The 27510-nt window shown below is 48.3% G+C and overlaps 1 protein-coding gene across 1 annotated transcript; it reads right to left on the bottom strand.

Moving 5' to 3' along the window:
* Positions 1–375: 375 nt before the first annotated feature.
* Dusp14 (dual specificity phosphatase 14) lies at positions 376–19122 on the bottom strand. The gene is made up of 3 exons (XM_021641483.2): positions 18977–19122; positions 3102–3191; positions 376–1639 (listed from the first exon to the last, which is right to left on the bottom strand). Exon 3 carries the CDS (start codon positions 1540–1542, stop codon positions 946–948), a length of 597 nt encoding a protein of 198 aa, XP_021497158.1. The 5' UTR covers positions 1543–1639; positions 3102–3191; positions 18977–19122; the 3' UTR covers positions 376–945.
* Positions 19123–27510: the final 8388 nt, after the last annotated feature.

Below are 27510 nucleotides of genomic sequence, written 5' to 3'. Positions count from 1 at the left end.
AGAGGCACGCCTTCTGTCTCCTGGGTGGTGGACTTGATACTTTGATACAGTGTGTGTGCGTGCCACCAGAGGTGCCCAACCTTTGACCTTGTGGCGTGACTGTGGTCTGCTACAGTGTGGGGCTGCAATTCACAGCTGTCCTGGAATCTTACTGCTCACGAGCTGCAGGTTGGGCACATCTACCCGGCACTGTTCCCATGTACAGATGACACTGATCTCTGCTCATCCGCAGGGACCTGAAATGCCGACCTGCTACCGCTGGGGCTTCTGTTTTAAGTAGTGACCGTGGCAGTCCTAAGAGCCGCAGCTCAGCAGTGACTGCAGACCATCTTTCTTCCACTGACACGCATGCCCCTGAAATGATTAGTAAAGGGCTTATGTTATGCAGGGAGGTTTATTAAAAATAACGCTAATGTAATCCCAGGCCGCACTGATTTCAAGAGGGTCTTTGCAACAGATTTTACCATAATCACTTATCAACTAAATAACAACGGCTAACTTACAGAATCACTAAGTAACAGGAAAAGAAAGGACCTGGCTAATCCTGTAGAGACTGAGCTGGCCTTGATCTCCCCTAAACTACTGTCCAGCTGTCTAGCTGGTCTCTAGAGGGTTAATCAGGGCCCAAAGGGATATTTGCAAGGAGCTCGTCCTGCAGATATCCAGAAGGAAGGAGGCAGAAAGAGAGCAGGGACAGTGGCCTACACTGTCCCAGTTGTTACAAACAATTAAAGGCCAGTTAGAGATTTTCATGGTCGCTATTTCAAAATGCTAGTCTTAAAAAATGTTCCTAGCAATGTGTTTGTCTCCCCCCCTCCGCATCTCTTACACCCAAATGCCCAGTGTAGAAACACTTGTGGGAGAATCAGAGAGGAGGAGGGGAGCAGACGGTGTGTGGCAGATGCTGGTAGTGCTGAGGGGCTGTGGACGCCGGCTGTGCCGGCACTAAATCCCCCAGTAAGGCATCAGGTGTCGGGACTCCTTCTCGTAAACGTCTGGAATGACGCCGTAGGGTGTCTGTATCATCTTAACCGTAGACTTCCCAAAGAGCTGGCTCTCGTAGTCTATCAGCTGCCTCCAGAAGCCCACATTGGGCCTGATGACAGGCCTCCGGGCTTTCACCCAGTTGTATGCCTCCAGCAGGCACACGTTGTGGAATTTCATCAGGTACGCGATACAGAGGGTGGCCGAGCGGCTGACCCCTGCAGCACAGTGCACCAAGGTGGCCCCGTGCTTCTTGCTCACACTGTGGATCTTGTCGGCCACAGTGTCAAAGTACAGTCTGATGGGGGCATGAGGAATGTCCGCCAGAGGCACTTTAACGTATTCAAACTGCGGCCAGTTGAAGTTGGGGATCTCGATGGTAGCATTGACAATGCAGGTGATGCCGCGGGCCTGGAGGAGGTGCCGGTTGGAGGCCACGCTGCCTCTGCCCAAGAAGAGAGAGGAGGTGATCTGAGCAATGCCTCCTATGTCTCCCTCGGAAATCATCCGAGGGGCCATGAGAGTCCGTGGGAGCGTGCTGTGACCTCTGGAGCTCATTGAAGATGCCGGCAGTCACACTTTCATCATCAGAGGGCAAGACCAGAGAGTGTGGAGTCCGTCCTCCACCAGGGAATTCAAGACTGCAGCCTCCTTCCTGCAAGATACAGGAGTCTGTCAGAACTTTGCACGTTATTCATCTACCACGGCTGCCTCCAGTGCTTGGGGGAAGGGAAGGGAAAGAATCAGGAAGACAGAGTGCATGCTTTGCAGGAAGTATATAAATCATTTTCTGTTGTCTACTGGGAAATTCAGCCTGCAATGCCAACATGTAAAATCAATATAAAACTAAGCTTTTTTTTTTTTTTTTATTGTAAGCGCCTCAGTGAAAACAGTCACCCTATTTTTAGAAAAAGTTAAAAGACAGAAAACATGCCTGACTGGTTCCTGAAGAGCCATCTGGCAGAGTCCTGCTGAAGGGAGGGGCGCTCTTTGATTCCTCAATGTTGGGATCAAACCCAGACTTGCTGGCTAGGCAAGTGTAGGAAGGTCCAGGCCCTGCCCAGAAATCCAAAGTGGTGTACTCCACAGAGCCACGGTACCACGTACTTCTCACTCCCATGTTTTCTTAAACTACTTCTAGACATGGAGACCTTGTGAAGGTATGGAAGAGACAGTTCAGCAGGCCAGGGAGTTAATAAACTGCCTTTACGGAATAGTGCGACTGGAGGCCAGCAAAAAGAAGCGAGTCATGTTTGCGCTTCGCTGTTTAAAAATACTTTTCTTATTGTGCGGTGTATGTCCGTGGAGGTTGGAGGACAACTGTGGGAGTGAGTTCCCTCCTTCCACCACTTGGGTTTCAGGGACTGACTTCAGGTTGTCAGGCTTGGCAACAGGCACCTTGACCTGCTGAGCCATCCCACCAACCCGAAGACACTTCTGGAAGAGCAATTAAATTCAGGCACTGTGGTCTTTCCATGGACATAATCCCAGGCAATTTGCAGGCAGTCAGTGTGTGTGTGTGTGTGTGTGTGTGTCTGTACACAGTGCTAGAGAGTGAACCAGTACCTGCCTCAAACATGCTAACAAGTACCACAGGAGTTAAACCCTTAGCTTTGAAGGTCATGCATGGTCTTCAAATTGTATTACTGTCAATGAGCTAAATGGGAATTTATCTGAGCTACTCTGGTACTTCCTCTGCCAGTTCTAAGCTCCCACATGTCTCCTCCCGGGTTCAGGGATGTGCTGAAATTAACATGAATTTAGTTCAGTATCTGAAATCTCTTTTTCTCATTAGTCAAGTGTTTACAATAAAATACCAGTACGCATTTGTAACCATAGGAGAGGAAATTATTAAGCTGGGCATGGTAGCATATCCTAGGAAGAGGATTATTGGGGCTAGGCCAGCCTGCACTACTGGGTGAGACCATGTCTCAAGAAGGAAAAGATAGTGTAATTGCTGGCTTCCTGTGATTTCAGACATACTCTCTCCCTGCCAAGCCAACTTGTTTCAAAGCTTGCACATCCTGACAACCGTGTAACACCCGTCTGATGCCACAGGAAACCAGAGTGTGCTCAGACAGACGGGCTCACGTAGCAGCAGCACCATGGCTACTCACGTTCTGAGGAGTCCAGTGAGCTTGAGCCCTTGGTCTGGATCCACAAGGTCTTAGGTGAGCAGTGCTGGTGACCGTGAATGCAAATCAGATCTGCAGGAAGACAAAGAGACAAGCCAGTCAGGAAGCCCCATGCAATTCCTCTTGGGTTCTTGTTGCTAAATTGAGTTGGGGAGGAATCTTGGAAGCAGGGGTCTGCTGGACATTTCTCGTGTGACTTAATAAATATGCCTGTAGGAAACAGCAACTGGGTCTCAGAAACCTAAGCTCAGAGCCTGCCAGCGCTACGTACGGTTTTGGCAATGACAAAGACAAAGGCAATTCAAGGACCACACCACTAAGTATTGCATTAGTGTGATACTTTGCAATGTATTATCAATCAGTGTATTGCAGAATGCTCTCTAGGCCTGGAAGATGTCAGGCTGAGCCACGCTCTCTCCCTGGCACTTGCTGTCACCCCAGGAGCACTGGGAGCTGGGCCTGAAGTCACCACAGGAAGAACAGCGAAGCAGGTGACAGGGATGGGAAGGGGAGCTGTGACAAGGGGTAGAGGAGTGCAAGGTGCTGTGGGGTTAGGAGCATGGTCTTCAGCCACGGCACCAGGACAGCGCCACAGACAGCAGGGCCATTGCCAGCAATGCCACCAGCTGACCCTGCTGCTTAGGAGAGCAAGCTCAAAGTTCACCCTTTTCACCATTTTGGCCTTTGACCATCATGTAGCCCGACAGGCACCATGAACATCTCCTGAAAGGGCTCCTCTCCCACGCAGATCTGCAGCCTCGCACGGATAAGCACCACACGTTTTGGTTGCAGCTTTGCTGGCATGTAAATGCTGCATAAACTACCACCAACTGTGTCCCTTGGTAGTTTCGACACAAACACTCCAGACACAGGACCTCAAAATAGTAAATACCCATGCGCTCTCACTCAATATCCCATGTTCCTTTAAAACACATTCCTCTTCGCTCTTTGCCCTCCACCCTCATCTTACTTTTGAGGTGTGTATGTGTGTTTGAGACGGAATCTTACTACGCAACCTTGGCTAACTACTAGCTAGCCTCAAACTCTTAATCCTCCTGCCTCAGTCTCCTGAGTGCTGGGATTACATGCCTGTGTCACCACACTTAGCTTTGAAGTTGTCCATTAAAGTCCTTCAAGGGGCTGGAGAGATGGCTTAGCAGTTAAGAGCACCGGCTGTTCTTCCAGAGGTCCTGAGTTCAATTCCCAGCAACCACAGGGTGGCCCACAGCCATCTACACTAGGGTCTGATGCCTTCTTCTGGCATGCAGGTGTACAAGAAGATAGAGCGCTCATATACATAAAATGAATAAAATCTTTTTTTAAAAAAATCCTTCAAATTTGGGGGTGTCTACCTTCTTTGTGCACAGCATGAGAGTCTTCACTGATGCTGGGCACAAGTCCATTTTTATTGCTGAATACTACTCCTCAGTGTAAACACACCACATGATTTCTGTATCTCCTCATGGATACTGGATTGTTCCTAGCTTAAGACTGTTGTAAAACTGAGCAAAACCACTACAAACGTTCAGGAGCAGACGTTTGTGTGAACAAAGGCTCTCCCTTGGTTAAGCACCTAGGAGTAGAGACTGTTACATGACATGCAGGTTCAGTACTTCCAGATAGTTTGGAAAGCTAGTCGCGGTGAGGGAAACCCGTAACCCCAGCCCTGGGAGGGAGGCGGGGGCAGAAGGACCAACGACGGCCTAAGCCACACAGTGAGACCCTGCCTCCATAGCAAACCAACAGAGAGAACAGAATAAAATGGTTTAGAAGAAGGATTAGGGGCTAGGGGCTAATTCTGTGATAGAGTGCTTGCCCGGCATCGGTGACTTCCCTCATCCGCCCCAGCAGAGGTCAAAAAACAAAAACAAACCTCTGGGGCTGGCAAGATGGCTCAGCAGGCAGCGCTGCTTTCCACCGGGCCTGAGGGCCTGAGTCTCATCTCCAGAACCCACAAGGCGGAGGACAGAACAGGCTCCTACAGTTGTCCTCTGACCTCCACACTTGAGCACTTGGTGCCCCACCCAACAAATAAATATAAAACCGCCACCACCACAGGCATTATACAGACAGCTCAGCGGCTAAAAGCTCCATACCCTGCCCTTGCAGGAGACTGAGGTGCAGGTCCAGCACCCGCAGCTCCAGCCCTCGAGGGATATAATGCCCTCTTCCAGCCTTTGTGGCCACCAGGCATGCACACTGTGTGCAAGCATTTTCATTCATTCATTCATTCATTCATTCATTCATTCATCCATCCATCCAGGCAATCATACACATAAGTGGCTCATGCTTGTAATCCCAGCACTTGGGAGGTGGAGGCAGGAAGATCAGGAGTTCAAGACCATCCTCAGCTATATAGCAAGTTCGGGGCCATCCTGGGTTACATAAGACCTTATGTTGTACCCAAAGCCAGGCTCAGTTCTGTCACAATGCAGTGGTTTTCCTAGCAGAATCCTTTGGGAAGTTTGTTTGGACTCAGGCCACTGGGCCCCAGTTTCTGTGGTTCTGGTGCAGGATGGGAGAAGCTGAACAGGGACAGTCTGTGAACTGATAAAGTAATGGGTGCCGTGAGGTACCACCCAGGACCTCCCTCCCCAAGGCTGAGGTGCTCAAGGGCTGCCCCACCTTGGAGCTCCACTCCTGAGAGCTGACCCATGCCACAGGGGTCTGCAGAGGACAAGTTCAAAGAGATGTGGGCACTGGACAGAACAGGTGTGCCAACCAGTGTGCCCTCCCCTGGCAGAATTCTCTCAGTTTTAAAGAACTGAACCACGGAGGCGATAAATGCAAAACCTTCAAGTGCTGAGGATTCTCTTTTCAAATTTCGACATGGCTATCTCGTTGCCTAGTTAAGAGGGACTTCGTCTGTGCCTCTCCCAAATGATACTGCCATCCAGGAGGCCGCCAGCCCTCCAGAGCCGGCTGCCCAGGCTTTGCAAAGGCAGGCTGCAGGCCCACTCATGCACTCAGTGTGGATGGACAGAGAGGACAGATTGCGCGTCCTCCAGGCAGAATGCAAGCAAGGCAGACACGATGCTCTGTTCCTGCTGCTGGCACTCGGTCCCGTGCCAGCAAACCTGCTCCAAATGCCAAAGCTGGCTACAAGGTTTAGGGGAAAAAAAAAAAAGCCTTCTGCCAGCGAGAGGGCAGGTACTACACAAGCTTCTCTCCAATCCCCTAACCCCTTACAGACTGGAAAACACAAGTTTGAGCAGGACAAGGTGGTTGCAACCTGGAGAAGGCAAAAAGCCAGGTAAATTCCAAAAAAATTGCAGCACCACACATTGCTTCTCGGTGGGACCGTGCGGGGTGCTGTGTCCTCATCACAGTGTCCTGGCAGCAGCGGCAGCCGGGGGGCAGGCTGTAAATGCTGACAGACAAGCCTGATCCCAGGTGGACGGAGCTCCTCCTGCATGGACACTCCATGCTAAAGTGTCCAGGACAGAGGACTGCCACAGCCTCTGATGGTTCTGTGGCTCAGAAGCTTCCTTGTGACAGAGGAACACCAACCAGCAAGGGGCTGCCCCCCGCTTCAGGCGTAAGCAGCCTAGTTTGACCCAGTTCTAAGAATGGCCGGCCCTTGCTCTAAGGAATACAAAGGCCCAAAGGTATTACATGACAGGAACACAAAGTCAACTCAGCAGACACGTGCTGGGAGGCAGGAAGTCTGCTAAGTGTCGGGTCCAGCCTGGGTGGGGATCAAAGACTACCCCAGAGCCGAGTAGGCAGGACCCTGCACTGTTGCATGGCAGCCTGTGAGAGCATCGAACACACCGACTGACCATGGTGTCCACCTCAGCCTTCCCAAGCTGCTGTGCAGCTGCATTTTCTTCTTGGAGGTAAAAATGTTTCCTGACCAAGGGAATGGCAATGAGACCTCAAAGGCAGAAAAGCAGAGCTGTCTTAAGCCAAACACAGAAGGCTAGGAGGGGTGCGCTGAGAGCTTTACAAAACCAGGTGTGTTTGGCTCACACCTTTAATTCCAGCACTTGGAGGTAGAGGCTGACAAATGTCTGTTGAGTTCAAGGCCAGCCTGGTCTGCATAAGACACTGTCTCAAAACAAAAAATCAGGTGTAAGGACGTCAGAGATGTCAGGCACAGTGTATACCCACAATGCAGCACTCAGGAGGAGCCACAGAAGGACAGCAGCAAGTTCAGGGACCAGGCGACCTACTAAGGCCCTGGTCTCTGAACGATAAGCATCAGGCACTAGGGGCCAACGTTTAGTGTCTCATGGGTTACCTGTAGTCTTAGTACAGTGCCAGCTAAGAGCTGCCCTTGCTCCCAGCATGCCGAGCTCTGGACATGTAGAATTTGTCCTGTGGCTACACCCTGGTACTCCACACCTGGACCCGTGCCAATGTGGCTGAGACTGTCTGGGAGTCCCGGCCTGCGCAGGGCATCCACCCGAGTGTCGCCAAAGCTGCTTTTCCTTCGTAAGGAACTGGCACCCACCAGACTCGGCGGGGAAAGATGTAAACTCCTCTCTGCTGCATGTCTTTTCTCATGATGAAAATATAGAAAGTGGTCATTGTGGCCCAGAAGGGAAGGAGAGCTGCAAAATGGTCTAAAATAGTCCTATCTGGGACCATGGGGATGTGTAAGGGACACTGAGAAGGAAATAGCAGGATATGGGTAGTTAGGAAGAGGGAAATGGAAAAACATTGAGGGGGCTCTATCTGGGGAAAGGGAAGGGAGGACAGAGAACTTGATACCCAACACACACACACATACATATAGATTGATGAAGTTATGTCTCTTGAGCTGACAATGCTCTCCACAGACTACAAAACCAGTACCAATTACAGGATATATTTTTACATCGTTGGTCCAGGTCCAAATGACTCCACAAACAATACACAGGCTCTTCTGTTGCCTCTCGATGCCTCTCAGAGGCTGAAGTTAACCAAAGGTGCTGAGATCGCTTTCATCTAGATCCCAGGACTACTGAACTGGAGCTAACCTGGAGGCCTCTCTCCTGAACTCAGGCTTCCACAGTGCCAGCAGGTACAACCCAAGCTGCCAAGGGAGGGAAGCAGTTGACAGTCCTACCTATGGTGTCACAGCTCCTGCATCTGTGGATCAGGGGGCACCGCAGAAGATGCGGCAGGAAGATTCTAAGAGCCACAGGACCAGGAAGTCTGCTGTGTGACCGCCTCGCTTAGAAATGGCCACGTAAACAAGGCCTGAAATGATGACAGTATCAACTGGCATGCTAAAGAGGAAGGGGAAATTTTTCACAGGGTCTCACCCCTAGACAAAGACGTAAGGCAACTAATGACTGCTGAGAGAGTTAAACTCTTCCAGGGATGAGCCCCGACTGGCAGCCCAGTACAAGGTCATCAGCCCAGCAGCCATGTACACGCAAAACAAAACTGAACTTGGCAGGTTGTATTTGTGCATTTGTCTATATATGTAACAATAATAAAGTAAAAAGGGGCCACCAAGTTGAGAGTGGGGATGGAGCGTAGTAGGAGGGGCTGGAGGAAGAAAGGGGAAAGGAGGAGAGGTATAATTATATTTTAATTTAAAAAATGTAAATAACAATGTAATGAAATATTCCTAGCTTTAGGAACTTCAGAGGGTCAAAGTACATATCAGAGGAATAGATACAGATATAGATATCGAAAGATAGATACGTGAATGAATGAGGTTTGTCTGTGTGGGCATGTGCAAGTGCCCACCATAGCCAGAAGAGGGCATCAGATCCCCCTGGAGCTAGAGATACAGGTGGCTGTGAGCCCCTTGACGTGGGGCTGGGAACTACAGGTGGGGCCTCTGCAAGAGCAAAAGGCATTCTTACCCCTCTCCCCAGCCCCTAAACTTACTCTTTTATGCTCAAAAAGCTATGCAAAATCACATTTTATCCATCTTTCTAGTTCTTTAAAAAACAACGAAACCTTAAGGTCACTCCTTTTAAAACAAGCATTTTAGCCTACGTTGTGATATATATTACTTTTCTCACTTATTTTCACTTTTTAAAAAAAAAATATTTATTTCAAGACAGAGTTTCTCTGTGTAGCCTTGGCTTGTACTAGACTTGCTTTGTAGACCAGGCTGGCCTCAAACTCACAGAGATCTGCCTGCCTCTGCCTCCCCAGTGCTGGGATTACAGACGTACCACCGTGCTGGGATATTTTCACTTTTAAATCACAAATGTGCACCACTGAGGGAAAAGTTGAGTGTCGCTTTGTTTTTGAAACAGGATATCAAGTAGCCCAGGTTGGCCCTTAACTCACTTTGTGGCTGAGGCTGCCCCGGAACTCCTGATCATTTTACGTCCACCTCACAAGTGCTTAGCTTAGAGGTGTGGGCCACCACACTCCGCTTAAACCATTCACTCAAACTAAAACTCATAACACGATCGATAGCCTTTCATTAAGGAATCACTTGACAGAACATTAAGAATAAAAATCTAACAAATATCTTGTAACATTCACATTGACATAAAATGAAATAAAAGATATCCACACATTGCTTCTGACTGTGAAAAGGAAAGGATTAAGGGGGAACGCCCTGACAGACGTCATTTTGCTTTTGCCACCGTATTAGGGAAGAGCTACAACAGTGTTCTTGAGTGAGGACAAAGACACACAGTACATGTGAAACGAAAGACACCTATAATCCCAGAATGTGGGAGGCTGAGGCAGGAGGACCGCGATGGGTTTGAGGCCAGCCTAGGCTATAGTGAGCACCAAGCAACTGGACTGTGGTGTGAAAGATCATTTCAGAAAACCAAACCCCAAATAAACAGAACCCCTTAGGCAGTTCCACCTGGCTCAGTGCCCCACATTCCCTGAGTGTGACACAGCTACTGAGCAGCTGCCTGATAGTGCAACCAGCTGACCATCTCCTTGACCCCCTGTGGACACATTTGCTAAAGCCACTGCATGACACTAGCCAAATAGAGCTGGAGAGTGATCATAGCTCCACAGGAGACATGACACTCCATTTGGTGAGAGCAGGGAGACTAAAAGCCAAAAGAGTGATAAAATATACACATCCGAGGATGTCTGGCTCTAGGCCAGGCACAGGCTCTCATTCCTATAATCCCAGGACTCAGGGGACCCCGCCAGGAAGACTGATGTGACTTCTATGTTAGTGTGGGCTAAACAGTGAGACTGATTCAAAAAGCAAAACCTGGTTCTATATGATAAATCCATTGATCTTCCTCATTGGGATAAAATTAGCAACGACAAAAGATGGCAACTGACGATGTGAGATAAACTATGAAGATGACTATGCATTCATTCAGGTACCATGGCGTAGCCTGGAATTAACGGTTTTCTTTTTCTTTTTTTGGCAGTACTGGGACCAAACAGCACACATGCCATCACTCTACCACTGAGCTACTTCCTAAGCCCTTTGTTTATCTAAGTTGTTCAGGCTGACCTTGAACTCATTTTACAGTCAAGACAATTCTTGAAATGTCCATCCTGCCTCAGTTTCCCAAGTTGCCAGGGTCACAGGCCTGAAGCATCAGACCCAGCTAGCATCTTCTTTATCTTCTTAGCTTTGAAACAAGATCCCTCGTAGCCTATAATGGCCTTGAACCCCTTGATTTTCTTGCCTCTCCCTCCCAAGTGTTGGAACCAGAGATGCGCACCGCCGTGCCTGACCCGGAACTGAAGTTTTAGTTGTGACTCTCACCCAGCTTGGTGCTTACCCTCACAGTTCACATGGCAGTGTTTACCGAGTTATTTAACACACAGCCTTAATGTTGACATTTCTCCCAGGGTAGGGCTGATGACTCTAGAAACCCAGGTCTGTAAAAAGGCCAACCAAAAAAAAAAAAAAAGGGATATAATACATAGCCAAAAAGAAATGATGCTTCCAAGGTGAGGTGAAGGTCTCTCCTGAGACTTGCACTTAGAAGTCAGGTGCTATGCTGTGAGGAAGCCCAAAGTAGTCCAACAACAATCACGTGACATGCAGTTCAAGCAACAGCCCAAGGGAGGTCCCAGCTGATCAAGGACTAGATATGATGTAAGACACCAGCATGGCCCCAGGCTCCATGTCGCCTCCCAACTTTGACTTCCCACTGAGGACCTACCCATTATGAAGCAAACACAAGTTGTCCCCACTACGCTAGGTCTGTCTGGGTTCTTGGTCTCCAGGAATCTCTGAACAGGTCCTTAAAGACACATGTTTTTCTCTAGAAAGCCAAGCGTGGTGGCCACAGGTCTAATCATGGCATTTGGGAGGTGAGGTAGAAGGGTCAGGAGGAGAAGGCCTGGCCTATATAGTTAGTTTGAGGACAGCCTGGGCTACATTAGACCTTGTCCCAAAATTAAAAAAAAAAAAAGACTGTCAAAATTTCATCATGAACAAATGACACATGACACTCATGTAAAAACAACTGAATCATGGGAAGAGACAGACATTAAGTGACTCAAATAGTAAATGCAAACAACAGATACTGAAGCCATGCAAGGAGGGAGTCCCCGACCAAAGCAGAGTAAGCATCAGTCGGCAATGCCAAAGGTCGTTTGTTCCTTAGGGAGATACAGTCACTCATTTTCTAGCGCTATAATAAAATCCTGGAGGCTGGGTGCTAGATAAAGAAAAGGACTAGTGCCTGACATACACGAGGCCCTGGGCTTTATCTCAGGAATCCCCCGCCTCAACGGGTAATGTTGCTCAGTTTTTGAGGCTGAAAGTCCACACACAGACGGTCGGCTTCACCTGTGCCGCCCCCAGCTGTGTCACAGCGTGGTGGGTGACGTCAAGGTGGGAGACTCCGGAGGGATGCAACAGACCAGGAGGGGGCCAGACTGGCTCTCCAGGACAGCTCCCCCTCACAAGAACCCACTCTAAAATAACATCAGTTCCTTATCGGTGGGTGATGCCCCAATGACCTCATTACCTTGTTGTAGGTAATTCTAAGTTCCACCTGCCCGACACGGACACCCTGAACACCAAGCCTTCAGCGCACGGGCCTCAGAGGGGCACATTCAAATCAGGGCAGACTAACATGCTTCTCTCTCCAGTCCATTTAAGGTTGTCATTATTGCCTCCCTTTTTTAAATTTATATCTTATTTTGTGCATTGTACCTGTGTCTGGCTGTACACACGCCATGACATATGTGTGGAGGTCAGAGGCCAACTTGTGGTTGGTGGTTCTTTTTCTACCACGTGGGTCCCTGGGATCAAACCCAGGTCATCAGCCTTGGCAGCAAGCACGTTTATCTGCTGACCCATCTTGCCATTATTGCCTTTCAAGAGCCGTGTTCCCAGGTTCTAGATGCGGAAAGCAGGCCCTCTGTTGCTGCCCGCTTCCGACTCCCTGTGTGTCCCATGCTGGCAGCTCTCCCCATGTGCTTGCCAAGAAACGCAGGCTTTCAGGCAATATCCCAGCAACTACGGATCCAGTTCTGCAGGTCCCAGGATGCCAGGCGGCCTTCATCCACATTCTAGCATGGACGGACGCTCCCCCGCCTCACTCTGCCTCACGGATCCTGCGCTCGCAGCCTTCACTGGAGGGAGACTGCACAGTGCCAGGGGGATCACTGTCACTCTGCCATCCTTCCCAGATGAGGAACCGGAGGAGGGCAGAGATGGAGAGGCTTTCTGAGCCTCTACAGAGAGCTCGAGAAACCGCTCAGGGACCAGGGCCTCCTGCCATCGTGGATGGCATCACTCAACCCCACCACGGCAGACCAGCCAATCTAAAGACTCCCAAGAGGACCAGTGAGGGAGGAATGTAAGGTCAGTGTGCGCTCCTTTCCTGGATGCTCTGGGTGTTGGCCTCTCAAAATCCGAAACTGCTGGAGCTAAGACAGACTTTGTGAAGACACGACTCAAACTGAACCAAGGAGGTGCTGGTGGGAGCTCATGAAGACACTTAGAGCTGCTTATTGACAATTAAAAAAAAATACTCTATGCAACGGCCTGTGTAAATAATGCCCTTAAAACCTTACAGAAATGGTTTAAAAATGTGAACCGCAGATACCTGGTTAAATGGTACTGTCCCCTGAGAAGCAGGACCAGAAGGTCTCAGGCCTCAAAAGTCCATACTGTTATTTTCAGGAAGACGAAAGAGTTCAGAAATTAGAATTAAGTACACAGGAAAGCCCTCCCGAGCGAGCGAGCGCCCCTTGCTCAGCTTTTACCCTTCGATGTGCAATTGGCGCAGATCAGGATCCTAAAATCCCCAGCAGTAAAGTTTACCTTTCTCCAAGGATTGAACACATACCCAAGCCAGTGTGTGGTGTGTGTGTGTGTGTGTGTGTGTGTGTTTGTGTGATTTATACCAAGTTAATTAAGAGCGCTAGCAAATTAATTTCCATTTTTCTTCTTAATTTTTAGAAATTGTTTTTACGTGTTGGGGGTCTTTTGCCTGTGCACCTTGGGGCATCCATGTGTGTGTCGGGTACTGGAGGGAGCCAGAAGAGGGCATCATATCACCGGGAACTGGAGTTACTACAGGCTGTTTTGAGACACACACAGACACAGAAAGAGAGTATTATAAACAATAAAAAAACAAACAAGTTGAATGGAATTCATAGCAGACTCTGCTTCAGTAAGGAAAGAAGAGAAGGGGCCCAAGAGGACTTGGACTTCATATAGTGCGTTTTGTTTGCTGTGACAGGGTCTCCTGATCCCAGGCTGGCCTCAAGTGTGCTGTCTTATCAGGGGATGACATGAGGTTCTGGTCCTTCAGCCCCCAACACCCAAGAGCCAGCAATATAGGAATGGGACACGACACCCATGGGGGCGGGGGGGGAGGAAGGAGTCAAAAAAGCCTGAAATCTAGTCTTCCCAAGGGAAGAGCCCACCAACTGGCTATCCAGTGCCAAACGGTCAACCCTGAGAACATACATACAAGCAACATTACACAGACTGAGCAGATCGTATTTAGGAATGTATATGTAAATATGTATATACATATTAATATATGCATCTAGCAACAGTTAATGGAGAGAGAGGTCATGAATTTAAAAGAAAGCAAAGAGCAGTGCATGGGAGGGTTTGCAAGGAGGAGATGATATAATTATAATCTCAAAAATAAAAGAAACAATTAAAAAAAAACTGCCATAGGCTATCAATCTGGGACCCAACTATGCATGGATTTCAAAAGGGCCCTTTCCTCCACAGAGACTATGGGATGGCAGGAGGTGCAAAGAGCTGACAACTGGGCAGGAAGTGCTCTCTGTCAGGGTCACCACGGATGTGACCAGATGAGCTGAGCCAGCCTCACTGGCAAGTCATTGGCAAGTGAGTGTGGCGGCAGCTACAGGGCTAAGGGCTTATCAAAGCACACGGAAGGGGCCTCTCTCCTGGCAATGCTCTTTAATCCTATTCTCAAGGCCATCTTTTCTTGAAAGCCAGATGGGAAACAAAAACAAACAAAAAACTGTTACAAGCAAAACAAACAAAAAAAAAAAGTAAAGACTGAAAGCACAGCAATGTAGCATCTTCTAAGATGCCTTACAGAAGGAGTAGAAAGGAACCGTGACTTCCACAGCTCTGAACTCATTCTTTCATCATCCCTCTGGCTGTGAAGAAGGGTCTCCTGGGAGGTCACAAGACCTACACTCTCAGGACAGAGAGATATGTAACAGGCACCCAGTACAGGCCAGAATTTAGGAAATGTCTTGTGGTGACTTCATTCCTCTCCTTCCTCACCCCCACTCACATTCCTAACTTTAAATCCAGCCAGCAAAGCCAAACACAGGCAACAAATTGCCTCTATTCTAACATACGAAGGAAGAGCGAGACAAAAGCTTACATTGACAATTGTGCGTCATTTCTTCCCGTGCAACCGACACTGTGTGCGGCTATGCTCTGTGCCCCATAGGGACGTGCATACACACGTTTGTGCAGCCTTGTCCTCTGGGTCCTTTATCAAGGATGCGTGAGTTGATGCCCACTTCACACACTCTCTGAGTGCCACCTTTAGGGCTGGACACAAAGTCATTCAGGAGCCACTTAAGGCCTTCAAAGACTTTTATTTCTAGTATTTCATTTTGCATAGGTAAATTTTCTGCAACTATAAACTGTCAAATGAAACGAGCGTTTTTCATAAGTCCAGTGGGAAAACTGTCCCTGGTGTTTGAAGGGTCCATCAACTCAAACCCCAGAACTTTGTTTGCTTTGGTTTGAGACAGAGTTTCTCTGTGCCGAGCCCTGGCCGTCCTGGAACTCACTGTGGATCAAGTTGGCCTCTGCCTCCCAAGTGCTGGGAGTAAAGGCCGTGTGTCACCACCTGGCTCAAACCATAGACCTTAACAAGAGTAAACTGTTAGTGAGGCTCAACAGTTAAGAACACCGGCTGCTCTTCCAGATGATCCTGGTTCATTTCCCAGCCCCCACCTGGCGGCTCACAACTATCTGTGACTTCTGTTCCAGGAGGAGATGCCCTCTGGCCTCTGCAGGCACGTGCAGGCAAAACAACCCTCCACACAAATACACTGGCGAAAGACACAACAGCACCAGACTAGCCCCCCCCCCATGTCACTTATTCACTTAAGAAACATCCAAGCCTACTGTGGTCATGCAGCAAACACGGTGAGCAATGACTTCAAGGTGGACACCACTGAAGGAATGTAAATTGAGGCAACCACTTTAGCATCACACTTGACCCAGCACTTGTCATAATTGCCCAAGGCCACAAACAACCCAGAATGTTCATCAGCATTTGACATCTACGGATAATCTGTGCTATGTTCACCCCAAAATGAACCAGCTACAGCCTCAGATAACAATTTGGTGAATTTTCAAAAATCATAGTGGGGCTGGAGAGATGGTTCGGCCATCAGAGGCACCGCCTTCTACTGCAGAGGACCCAGGTTCGTTTCCCAGCCTCCACACGGCAGCTCACAACTGTCTGTAACTCCAGTCTTAGGGATCCCTCTTCTGGCCTCCCTGGGCACCAGGCACAGATGCAGTACACAGACAAACATGTGTATTACACCAATACCCCAATACACACAAAAATACACAAACTAAAAATTGAAAACACTGTACTGCATGAACTTATTACAATTATTTATAGATCTGCAAATTATTTATATATGTATATATGATGCCAACCAAAAGAAAGATCTAAACTTGGTGCTGTGGCACATGACTACAATCCCAGCCCTTGGGAGGCAGAGGCAGGTAGATCTCTGAGCTCAAGGCCAACCTGGTTTATCTACAAAGTGAGCCCAGTTCAGCCAAGGTTACACAGAGAAACCCTGTCTCCTAAAACAAAACAAAACAAAACAAAACAAAAACAAGAAGGCCTGTAAGAATGTTGCATAAAGGTAAAAGGGGAATGAACAGCTGGTTTAGAGCCGAAGACAAAAGGAGATTATTTCCATGGAAGTCAGTGTAGTAATCGGCTGTCCTGAGGGGGAGGGGGAGGGGAGGGAGGGGGAAGGGGAGGGGAGGGGGGAGAAAAGCAGTTGGGAGTCTGCTTCTTAACTTCTGGTTACACTTACATTTTTCTCTAAAGTAACTCATCAAGTTACCTTTTCAGTTTATTCTTTTATCTTTATAAGCCACATTTAAAAGGTTAAGTAAGCACATCATTGACTACCAAACATACTCCACTCTGGCTAGCCCAGGGAGAGAACACCTCCTCTTTGAATGTCACCAGCAACTAAGGTCATGGCCCTCATCAGCCTCCTACCTCAGCACTCAGCCCAGTGCCTCTAGAACAGCAAAACTACTGTTAAATGTTTGCTCTGCAAACCCATGCACTGCTGACAGGAATTTTGTCAGATGAACCCTTTTCCTGACCTTGCCGATTTGAGCTGTGACCCCTCCATCCCCCACCCCATTAACGCTTTCTCTTCTGTTGTGTCACCCCAGCGAAGCGATCATAAATAATGAAGCTACCACGTTAAATGCCAGCTCGGTAAGTTTATACCCAGGCCCTCGTTGCTTTAGCAACTCTCCCTGCCTTCCACTCCCTCTTGTGTTTTCTCCGAGCAAAGACAATCCCCACCGCTGCTGGTCCGGCATGTTTGTGTTTTAATCGGAAAGTTTCCATTTTGCACCAGAGAGGAAAGCCACTCATCATAATGCTTCAATTGCTTTCAAGTTGTTTGCGTGGAGATCCTTTGCCTGTTGCGGGGGAGAAATACTAAGGCGCTGTCAGAGTTAACCTAATTTTACAACTGGTTGTACTTAAGAAGCACGCCTGCTACCTGTTCAAGGCAGAAACCAAATTTCTATGAACAGGACTCGGCAACTTTAAAATAATCTTGTTAGCAAATCACTTATGCAAATACACATCTGTGAAAATGCTGGAAAGAAGCTACAAGATACAAAGCAACAGAAGGATATACAGTTGTTCTTCTGAAGACGATTACTGGAAGACAAGGACCTCATCTGTAAAGTTCTAATTTTTCATACAGAATGAGTAAAGCCTTTCTGGTGGTGCTGGGAAAACATTTTTTAATCCGCCTTGTTTTAAAACAAAATTTCTCATACAAAGGCATACACTTAAATAAGAGCTCACTCCGGATGCTAATTTTAATCCCAAAGTCTTAAGAGATTTCCCAGACTTGGAGCCTCCAGCCATTTCTTAGGATAGAAGCAAATCTGTATGCTGATCTAGTAAGGGATCTCAACAGAAAGCATACCTGCAAGTCAGCCAGTATCAAAGGTTTCCGAGGAGGGCTCAGCTCAGCCCTCGGCGCTGAGAGGGATGCTGAGAAGACTCAAATGAAGCCAACTGTTTCCCGTTTTATGGGGGAAAGCCAAAAATACCAAGCAGCTATTCTCCTCCCCCAAGCGTCAGAAGGTGAGTCAGAGCTGGAGGCAGGAGTTGGGGCCTTAGTGTCAAGCCGCCCGCCCCATGTGGGGCTCCTTCCCCCCTCCTCCCGGGAATGCTCGGCCCTCATCTGACCTGATGTGAATTCTTAAGGTGTCCCTGGCAAGGAAGAGGTGATGCCTCATTCCGGGGGTGCCTCATTCTCTCTGCTTCTCAAGGGAGCAGAGACTAAGTGCCCTTTGTGAGTCCACGAGACAATGGCAAAATTGCAGTCCTAAACACAGACGGCTTTGCAAAGAATACACACAACACTTTTGTCTCCCGTTGTTAAAAAAGCAATTAGGAAGGGGAAAAAAAAGTTGTCCAAAGGACGCAGTTTCGTAGCTGAGACCTGCAGCTGCGGGGCACTGACCGCCCCCCTCTGACCTTTCACTGACCTTTCATTAAACTTCGAAGTTGGTACTTAGGAACAAGAATGGCAGGAAACTGCGTTCAAACTCTCGTTCCACCTTTCATGAAAGCCAGTTAAGAGTCCGAATCTTTGCCTCCGTTTTTACCTCTGCAAGAGGCGGAAGACACAGCTCTGCACCCACCTCTCAGAAATCCCACTGCAAGTAACCCAGAGAGCAGAAGCCAAACGCCTTAGGGCTCTCCGGGGCGGAAAATACAAGGCGTTGTTTTTAGTATCCACAGACAGCGAGACTACTGGTAAAGCACCCCGCCTTCCCTCGCCTCCAAGATGCCCAGTTACCATAACATTAGCCGGTGCCAACAACATGCACTCCGATACAAGGTAGTTATACAATCCTAACGCGGCTACCGGGCTCGGCTTCCTCCCCGACCCCAAGCCCAGCACAATCCAACTTCGCTCCAGAGCAAGGAGACTTAGGAGAGATAAGAGCCGTGTGTGAGCTCTGTGCACCCCAACCTACCACCACAGAGAGACGCTCAAGTTGATTACTTGACTGGCGCGGCCGGTCGCGGGTGCAGGCTGATTCCTACTGCTGGGGTTGGGGGATCCTAGCCTCTCCCACCCGGCGCCCCGAGGTCCCCGGACACCCGCACAAAGTTTGCAGAGCCGAGGGTCGCTCGGGCCCGGGTCCCTCTGGCGTCCCCCCGCCCCGCACCCCGCCGCCCCGCACCCCGTACCGCGCGTCCCGGCTGCGGTGGCGGCTCTCAGGTCGGTGCTGCCCCGCGGCTCGAGGCTCCTGCCCTCCGGCCTCCCGAGCCTCCCCGCTCCCTGCGCGCCGCCGCCCTTCTTCCGAGCGCGGGCCCGCGGCCCCGGCGCGCGTGGGTTCCGGGCGCCGCGCGTGCGCGCTGCTGCGCGGGCGGGGCGTCCCGGCCCCGGTACTAACTCACCAGACGGTGCTCGGTGCTCGCAGACCCCTGCTACCCGCTCCTCCTGGCGTCCGGGCTGGCGTCTGAGGGTTCTGTCCAGATACAGAGAGGCAACTGCTGGAAGGCTGGGGATAAAAGGTGTGAGCGCCGCAGCCAGTGACTAATCACCACCTCTCAGCCACCCCCGCCTCCTCCCCTGCGCTAGACAGCCTCGGGGCAGACCCAAGGATGAAGGCAAACTCTTGTTTGTTTGTTGAGCCAGGGTCACACTCCGTAGACAGGGCTGGCCTTGAACTCGCAGGGATCCTCCCGCCTCTGCCTCCGGAATGCTGGGATTAAAGGTGTCTTACCCCTAGGGAAGGACACCAGGTCATTATGGTCTGGGGACCTTCCTATAGCCAATCAATTCAAAATGTAGCATTTTAACCAATAGATGCTTGCCCAGGCAGGAATCGCCCCTGCCTTGGGCATGCTGGGAGGGACCAGAATCTTTAAATCTTTAAATCTTTAAAACTTGGGCATGGGGGCGCTCAGCTCCCACCAGCTTCGGCGTGGGTGTTGTGGGCCTAAGCTGCAGCTTGTAATTTACAATAAAAAGACCCTCGTGTTTTGCAACGGAGTCAATTCCTGTAGATCTTTTGGGGACTCGAGAACTGGGTGTAACACCACCCCCCACCTCCCCAACTAAATAACATCAACTGCTGGGTGAATTTTGATGGACAGGTGCCCGCAGTTTCCAGTAACTGGGAAACCTCAAAAGGGGTAAAGACCCCCTAAACCACCACCCACGCTCCTAGGTACAAGCCAGCTGGCTCTTGGATCCCTTGAGATTTATTTGCTCTCACTCTGTAAGGTTCTCTGTCCTTCTCTCTCTGTTTCTGTCTCTGTCTGTCTGTCTCCCCTCCCCACCCCCCCCACCCACAGACATACACCCCCAGGAGCGGTAGGAACGACTTCCTCCAGCCTCCTCAGTGAGTCGTCTTGACTTAGTGCCCGGTCCTGTGCTCACCCAACCACTGTAGCAAATCGCTGGCATCAGAACTGCCGAAATTAAACGAATACTCTTGGATTTGTGGGGGAGGGGACAGAGTAGGGGCTTACAGCTTCTAATATCCTTCAGCAAATTTTGGAGGGTTTTGTTTTGTTTGTTTTCTTTCTTTTTTTCAGTGAGATACCTAATCGCATTGGCCAAACGGATTCAGAGTCATTTTGTGGGTGCTGGAATATCTCGAAGTTTTGTCTGCTTCCCAGACGAAAATATAACACCAAAGGAATTTTAGTGATAATCCAGGGAGAGCTAAAACGGCCTAGACCGATGAGATTCGATGCCATAAAAAGTACTGTATCAGCACTTTAAAATTAGGCAAACTTAACCTTTTAATGTAAGAACAAAAGTAGGTAAGATTTAGGCTAAAGCACCGAGTTCAAACTGTGCCTGGGGAAAACATCTTCCTGGCATTCTATTATTCCAGCAGTTCACCTAATGGCTTGTTTTTGACATGTCAGTGTGAGAAGAGCAGAAGTGATCGTATGTTGCTGTCTGCATGACCCTCTAACAGCAGTGGTTCTCAACCTTCCTAATGCTGGGACCCTTTCACACACTTCCTCCTGTGGTGACCCCCAACCATAAAATAATTTTCGTTGCTACTTGGTAACTGTATTTTGCTACTGTTAAGAATGGTAAGGTGACAGGTGGTCGGTGCCCAGCCATGGTTGGGTCCTCCTGGCCACAACCACTTAGGCCGTATTTTGGAGCAGGGCAGTGTCTTCAGAATGAGACCTGGTTAAACTTGTGCTCTGATTCCACTGTGATGCCCCCCCCCCCATCTTAGTTGCTCGGGCAGTGACTGCTCTTTAGATTGATTTCCATGTGTCCCTTCAAAAAGAACGTTTGCAGGATATCTGACAGTGGAGGGTCATTTGACACCCCCACCCCCACCCCCACCCCGCAAGGGTGTTGACCCGTTTGTGGAGAACCTACAGTCTCTTCGTGACTCAGCTGCAAACACATTCCTCTTCACATTCCAGCCAGTTTTGTTTGTTGGGTTTGTTTTTGCTTTCATTCTTGTTTGCACTTGAGTAAGCTCTAGGTGGTGATAAGGAGCAGGGAGTTCGATTCTGTGGGCTATGGGACATAATTCCAGAAAAAGCCATGCCCTAGCACAAGAGGAGAGAGGCAGCATGTATGAACAGACACCCTTCTCTGTGACTAAAGTTAAGTAGAAAGTATTGCTGTAATATCTTTTCTGTGGAACACAGGTGCCCAAGAGCCTTGAAAGCCACTAAGCCCTTGATATACAGCCTGTGTGACCAGGGAACTCATTAGTCAGTGCAAATTTGCATATGTATAGTACTGATGATTGAGCCTAAGGTCCTTGTGCATGGCAGGCTAGCGCTGTACCAACTGAACTGTATACCCCAGCCTGGTAACTTCAGATTTATCTATTTAATCTGTGTGGGTGTGTTTTGCCTACATGTGTGTCAGTGCACCATGTGTGTGCCTGGTGCCCCCAGAGGCCCTAGAAGAGGGCAGCTGGTCCTCTAGAACTGGACTTACAGATGTTCGTGCGGCCTCATGTAGGGGCTGAGTGTTGAACCCAGGTCCTCTTGGAAAACAGTCGGTGCTATTAGCAGCCTTCTCTCCAGGCCCCAAATAACCACTTTTTTCTTTCTTTCTTTGAGACAGGATTTCATTGTGTAGCCCTGGCTAGCCTCTAGCCTCAAACTCAGAGGTTCACTTACCTGCTTCTGCCTTCCCAGTGCCAGGATTTACCGCCTATGGCACAAAGCCTGGGTCACTTCAAATTTAAATGGTTACATGTAGCAAATGGATTGGCACTTTCTCGACTATAAATGTGCTTATTGATGTCAATTACCTTAGGAACAATCAGCTGCAAAAATATAGGTTGTAGGTGCCCAGCCAAGGTTGGGTCCTCCTGGCCACAACCACTTAAGTGGTATTTTGGAGCAGGGCAGTGTCTTCAGAATGAGACCTGGTTAGACAAGAGAGCAGAGGGCGAAAACTTCTACTCTGATTCCTCTGTGATGTCTTCCTCTCCCCAGATCTTCTTAGTTGCTTGGGCAGTGACTGCTCTTTAGATTGATTTCCATGTGTCTCTTTAAAAAGAAGGTTTGCAGGGCTGGAGAAACGGCTCAGCAGGTAATACTGCTCTCACAGTGGATCCTAGTTTGGTCCTGGCATCTACACTGGGTGGCTTATAATTGCCTGCAAGTCTGGCTGCATCGGATTCAGTGCCCTCTGTCAATGTCTTCTTCTGACCTTCGCAGGCACCCAAACACCCACGTGCTCGAGAACACACACACTAATTAATTCTTAATTAAAAAAGAATGCTTGCATCTTCTATTTACGTCCCTGCCTCTGGTTGACAAGCTGGCACAGCTCTGGTGTCATCTGTGAGACAGAAGAACATCATTGATACGGGGTCTCAGTGTACAAAGTTTGATTTTGAGGTATCATTAGGTCTCATGCCTTCCAGATGTTTCAAAGCTTGCTTGTCAGCAGTTGTGACTATAGGTTATATGGCACCAATTACTGTAAAGATGCAAATCCCCTTTGCTAAGCCACAGCCTTTGGCAGGTTTCAGACGGATAGTGATTGCCAGGTATCTGGGGAAAAAGTCTAATGAATGTAGGAAAGACAGGAGAATGATTAAGGCTGGCATGTCAAGACATACTGCATGTAGACAATTTGTCTAAGGCTTGTGTTGCATTGTAAGACGTAAGGATAGCAATTGTACACACCTGTCATAGATTAAATAGGTTTTATTACATATAAAAATGCTTTGAGTTTTATTGCCTCCAAAATCAATTTTTCTAGTAACAAATAAGTATTGCATTACCAAAGATAAAAAGTTAGCAGCACAGGGATTAGAATGTGGGTGTCTTTACTTTTCTTTACATTTATTTTTTATTTCACGGACACTGGTGTTTTGACTAGATGTATGTCTGTGTGAGGGTGTCAGGTCCTCTAGAACTGGAATTACAGACAGTTGTGAGCTGCCACGTGGGTGCTGAGACTTGAACTCAGGTCCTCTGGAAAGGTAGGCAGTGCTCTTAACTGCTGAACCATCTCTCCAGCCTCATTTTTCCTTTTTTTTTTTTTTTTTGTAATTTATTTTTATCTTCATGGGGGTTTTGCCTGCACACATGTCTGTGTGAGGGTGTCGGATCTCCTAGAGCTGGAGTTACAGGCAGGTATGAGCTGCCACGTGGGTGCTGGGAATTGAACCCAGGTCCTCTGGAAGAGCAGCCAGTGCTCTTAACTACTGAGCCATCTCTCCAGGCCCTTTTTTTGTTTCTGTTTTGTTTTTATTTTTGAGATAGAGTTTTACTATGTAGCCCTGGCTATTCTGGAACTCAGAGATTCTGTCTCTGCCTCCCAAGTTCTGGGTTTAAATGCATGCGCTGCCATACCTAGAAAACTGATCTCTGTGTGAATCTGGGACTGATCGCCGTATTGCTAGCTCCCCAGGCTGATGATTTATCCACTAGGCCACTGGATCACTATGCCTTTTCCTACTGGAGATTTTCTGTGGTTTCACAATTACAATCTTGCTATCCACATTTTCTTACTTTCAAGCTTCTTGGGGGTAGGCAGTATGAGGGACATTACATCATGCCTAGAATAACTAGGTAATTTAAAATCTGTCTCTACTCTGGCCTTAATTCAATGCTAGGGCTGTGATGATAATGCAGGATTCCTTGGAAATTCACATTTGCTTTAGTGTCTGATCTCTATCTTTGAGATCTTACTGCACCCCATGTGACCCTGAGTGATTTTAACATGATCTGAATTATGCCACACAAATGTATCTTACCCTTATACTTGCTTGGCTACAGATAAACTATCAAAGCTTCCATGGGAAGGGAAGACACCAGTAGTCTTATATGCTTTTTTCCTACTTAATCTTTGTCAAACCCAGCCACCCTTCAGACTTGAAGAGGGAAAAATCTGGTCTAAGGTTATATTATTACTCAACAGTGAACAAGAGAACTGGGGATGGTAGCAAAGGCTGGCAGTCTTAGTACTGGAAAGGCAGAGGCAAGAGAATCAAGAGTTCAAGGCCAGCCTCGGTATAGCAAACTGAAGGCTCAAACTAAGCACCTCAAAAGAAATAAGAGTGAACAAAGATTACTATGCAAATCTTTCCAATACCAGATAAAGAAAACATTTACCAAAAGCCAACAGTGTTATTTGCTGTATAAAGTCATCATGTAAACAACAGTGTTGGGGCTAGAGAGATGGATCAGTGGTTAGTAGCACATGTTGTTCTTGAGAGGACTCTGGTTCACTTCCCAGAACCCAAACCATCCATAACTCCAGCTCCAGATCTGATATCCTCTTCTGACTTCTGTTGGCACCAGGCACACAGTGCACAGACATACATGCAGGCAAAACATTTATGCATGCAAAATAACAAATAAATTTAAAATTATAAATTATTTTTAAAAATGGAAATGAAAAACTAAGATAATTGCCCAGAGAACAGTTTCTGCAGCTGGTAACAATACCAGAAATGCTAAGAGATTTCTGTTTCGGGTGGTAGGTCTCACTATGCACCCCTGGCTGGCCTTCTGCCTGCCTCTGCATCCCTAGTGCTGGGTAGGAAAGGTGTGCACCGCCACACCCCACGTGAGACACCCTTTTAAAGACAGCTAAGGTTAATTAATGGCGCTTTACACAATTTCCTAAAACACCAGAAGAAAAACCTGGTCCTGCTACAAATGTACACGTCAGCTCTGAAGTCTGGAGACTCCCCTTTGGTTATGAAATTCCAACTGTGTCATCTCAAGCTGCTGAATGTGTAAATGAAGGGCCGTGAATGGCAGGGCGGCAGATGTTCCGTGAACCTACAGCTCATCTGCTCTTTGCGTTGCTCAACAATCTGTCACAGAAGGCTGAGAGGCTCCAGTGGACTTCAATAGGCCTAAGATGCATACTTCCTCATAAACAGATCCTCTGTGCAAAGCCCTAAGGCGGTGTCTGACTACATCCTGGATGCTAATTAGGGGTATCACCTTTCATCACGGGGCCTCTAGGTTTCCGGCCTCTTTATCCACCCCATCTTGTTACACGTGTTAGAAATTCAATGCTTCACCCCCACCGGTTTCCATGGAGATGCAACAGTTTACTTTTTTCTTCCCAAGTCTAAGCCGTGGTTATTTTTAACTGGAAAACTCTGAGCCAGGTCACAGCTGGGATCTGGATGATACAATGACGTCTATAGTTACCCTTCTCTCCCACAAACGCCTTCTTTTCTGCAGTTGTTGGGGGCGGAGGCGCACCGCCGGGGAGACTTGGAAAAGCTGTTTTTTGCTTTGGTTCATGAAGTTAAAACCCATACCTTGACTAAGAGCTGGCAGACACCCTGAATCCGCAGCTCTGCCTGACCAGAACCAGGCAAAGATGTTGGGGTGGGAAGCCAGGTGAGGCTGACCTTGCTCAGCCATCCGTGGCGGATATGGTAGATCAGTGACCACCGGGTCTGGCAGATGGGCCGTTTGCTGCAGCTTGCTTTGTGACAGGGACAAAGGTGGAAGCTGATGGAGAAGCTAGTGCCCATCCCTCCAGCACAAACAGCAGTTCCTTAGGATAGTGTTGCTGTGTGCCCCATCTTGCTGTCGAAGCTGTCAGCCCACCCAGCTCCAAGGTCCTTTGTACCCTGAAGCTGGGCTTATCAAAGTCTTTCTGAATGTTTCAATTCTTTTTGATAGTATTGGAGAGGGAGGGTTGGGGCAAACATTTACCTGGAAACTGACAATTTGCACTCTTGACAACTTCCCAAGATGATTACAAAGGCTGGCCTTTCACTCCCTAAGTAGCTCATGATTGACCTTGAACTTCTGATCCAACCTCCACTTCCTGAATATGGAAATTGCAGGTAAGCACCACCACTCCAGTAACGCAGTGCTGGAAACTGAGCCCAGGGGAATCAGGCACGATGAGCAAACATTCCACCAACTGGGCTACATCTCCAGCCCCAGGACATCTTCCCACACTTTCCAAGAAGCTGATTTGCTCGGTTAACTATGGACAGAGCCACATTAGTAAGTCATTACAATTTTGTCAAGTAAGATCCTAGACCTCGAAGATCCTGACTAATGAAAACTGAAAAGGTTCTCTGGTAAAGAATGCAAGATTAATTCAATCTAACGACTGAGTTGGATGCCAAAGAAATCTACTACCTGGACTCTGAAGGAGAAAATCAAGTGCACCAGACACAATCATCTGGCCCTAAAGGTCACAGGACAAATGTGGGCTGGCAAAGATTAACCACAGGGTTTTCAAATACAAGACCAGTACAGGAGACCTTCAAGGCTACATCTGGGCTTAGTAACATGCTGTGTATCCACTCATCGTAGCTGGGTGGTGGTGGTGCTCGCCTTTAATCCTAACAGAGGACAGCCTGATCTACAGAGTGAGTTCCAGAGAGGGCTATAGAGAAGCCCAGTCTTGAAAATAAAACATAAACACAAAACAAACAAACAAAACAACTCACCGTGAGGAAGGAGTTCCAATGTCAGATGTAAACATTCCTCTTTCCCGCAAATACCTGTCACTGACTAGAATGCCTGGTCAATGAGATCAGTGGGGAGTTAGTACACGCCCACTGCTGAACATCTCAAACCCTGAAGGCAGGACAACAGAAAGACAGGGAGAGCTTCCCTGCCATTACACAGAGAAACTGGCTATGAAAACCAACTGGCCTCAAAGGCAGCGATCCTCCTGCCTCTGCCTCCTGAGTGCTAGGCTACAGGTATCCCTGCACCCGGCCTGCTCTTCACTCTCGTATCGCATTCCCCAGCTCAGTTCTATGTTTGCATTGACGCTTCAGGCGGCTCTGACTCTACTTCAGGTAAGATCCTGTTCAATTTCCTAAACATTTCAAAGGGCTGCTGTCCCACTGAAAAGAAACCTTTCATCTTAGGTAGGCCACAGACATGACAGTATATTATTGTACCTAGAATGGTTCTTTTGGGGTGATCTGGTAGTCTGTCTACCTGTGGCTAAGTACACTAGGAAGGAAAACAGGTAAAGATTAGCAAGCAATTCAAACACAAAAAGCCAGGCACATCACAAGCTGTAGGACTGTTTTTGTGTGTGTGTGTGTGTGTGTGTGTGTGTGTGTGTCTTGAAAGTATTCCCAAAGGCACCCATTAAAAACAGATGGAAGAGCAGGTGCAGTGGATCACAGCTGTGATTCCAGTACTTGGTAGGCAGAAACAGGGGGACTGGAGTTTGAGAGAGTAAACCCTTTTCTGAACTGATCAGGGACAGGAGCAACCTCTATCAGTGTGGCGAGCTTTCAGGCAAACCTATGTGG

This window comes from Meriones unguiculatus, chromosome 7 (genome assembly GCF_030254825.1).
Source record: "Meriones unguiculatus strain TT.TT164.6M chromosome 7, Bangor_MerUng_6.1, whole genome shotgun sequence".
In the NCBI taxonomy this organism is placed as follows: Eukaryota; Metazoa; Chordata; class Mammalia; order Rodentia; family Muridae; genus Meriones; species Meriones unguiculatus.
This window is presented reverse-complemented; position numbering and strand designations above follow the sequence as displayed.